We start from the raw sequence: 1,711 nt of genomic DNA on the forward strand, positions 1-1,711 counted from the left end.
ATAGGAGGGGGGTATTGTAACAGGTTGAATCCTGGTGAACTATCACGTGGTTGTACCACGTGACCCACCAACCGCATACCTCACGATTCCACCCCGAATTGTTCACGTTCTTCAAGGATTTTGTAAATAGCATGTGCCTAGCTAGTTCTGAATTCAAGATTAGCTTTAGCCCTTCACAAGATCGACTGCCGAGAAATAGTAATTCACTAGGCGCCTTAACATCAAATTCCGATACCAAGTATCACTAGTAATGGCTAGGTGGACGATGTTGGCTTTATGGCTAAAGGCGATAGCGAACGCGAGACCATTAGGAAACTTAGAGTGGTATGCTATAAATCCGATTAATAGGCCGAGAAACATATATCTGTCTTTAACCCGAAGAAATACGCACTTATATACTTTGTGAATACCAAAGAAGTCGACCTAGAATATATATCCCTGACTCTATAAGGATATACCATGATAGCGATAAGGACGGCCGAGCGATACCTAGGCTACTGGCTAGATCTGGGTCTGGAATTCCACTATTACTGCGAGAAAGCCGTGGCCAAGGCGAGCGTCTCCCTCTAAGTACTCCGAAGCTTAGCGGGGTTAATGTGGGGAGCCTCGCTCTATATAATGCGAAGGATCTACTAAGCGGTCATCATTCCACAGATACTCTTTAGCGTCTCCGTATAGTACTAACCTATGCTCATCAGCAAGTCTAGAGCAAGAAAAATGTGTTACCTTTTCGTGGCAATTCAAAAGCAGGCAGCATACCTTATGAGTAGGGCTTTTAGGACAACGGCAGCAGAAGCTTTAAATATAGAGCTTCACCTGCCGCCTATCTTAATCTAAATGAACCAATTAGTCTAAGAAATAGTACTTAGACTACGAACGGGTCCTGTTTTCACTATCCCGCCAACGATGCTTCGACGCTAACTGGTAGGCGAGAGAGACTAGTCTGGATGGTCACCTATAGAGGTGTAAGCCTAGAAGTCAGGCGGATGTCTAATAACTTCCCTAATAGCTTTAACGAGAAACTAGGAGAGTCGAAAGGTATTTGTTCTAGCGCCCTAGTAAGCACCACCGGATGTGACGGTCGAAGACCGAGACGCTGCTATATAAAGTCATAGCCAGATCCTTAGGAAAGCCCTATAAGAGAGACCCCTAATTATGTACACTAACGGGAGCGGAATCGAGAGTAAAGTAGGAGCAGCAGCAGTAGATGAGACCGGGGAACATATCGCTCTAAGCCAGATGGGCGATGACGATTTATCTACTATGTATTCTATAGAGCTATAGGCTATAGAGATAGCTCTTAAATTAGTTCTTAATGGTAATAAGCTCTATCTCATATAGGTAAAGAATGGTCTAGTTATATTTATAGATAGCTAAGCGGTACTGAAAGCGCTCCGACGGCCGCGTATGCCCTCTAGTCAGGTTTATCTTATAGGATGCCTAGGCCTAATCCGCTAATTAGCGGATAGGGGCATTCGAACAGAACTTAGATAGATCCCGGCTCACCAAGGTGTGGTAGGTAATAAGATTATAGATAGATATACTAAAGAAGCTATATAGGGACCCGAAGAACCGCTGAATTGTCTTAATCGGTATATCTGCCTCGTAGCTATAGCTAAACGATGGTTGCGCCGAGAAGCGAAAATCGAGTGGGAGAGGGCATAGGCGCTAGAAAAGACTAGTCGGCCGACCAGGCGACTGATCGAAGTAC

At 44.7% G+C, this 1,711-nt stretch overlaps 1 protein-coding gene across 1 annotated transcript; it reads left to right on the forward strand.

Annotated features, from left to right (window-relative positions):
- Positions 1 to 250: 250 nt before the first annotated feature.
- On the forward strand, positions 251 to 665 carry N7495_007393 (uncharacterized protein; the record flags this gene model as incomplete). The annotated part of the gene is made up of 2 exons (XM_057210044.1): positions 251 to 402; positions 452 to 665. 2 exons carry the CDS (start codon positions 251 to 253, stop codon positions 663 to 665), a joined length of 366 nt encoding a protein of 121 aa, XP_057059587.1.
- Between the last annotated feature and the right edge of the window lie 1,046 nt (positions 666 to 1,711).

This window comes from Penicillium taxi (genome assembly GCF_028828555.1).
Source record: "Penicillium taxi strain IBT 34144 chromosome Unknown utg000005l_segment0_segment0, whole genome shotgun sequence".
Taxonomy (NCBI): domain Eukaryota; kingdom Fungi; phylum Ascomycota; class Eurotiomycetes; order Eurotiales; family Aspergillaceae; genus Penicillium; species Penicillium taxi.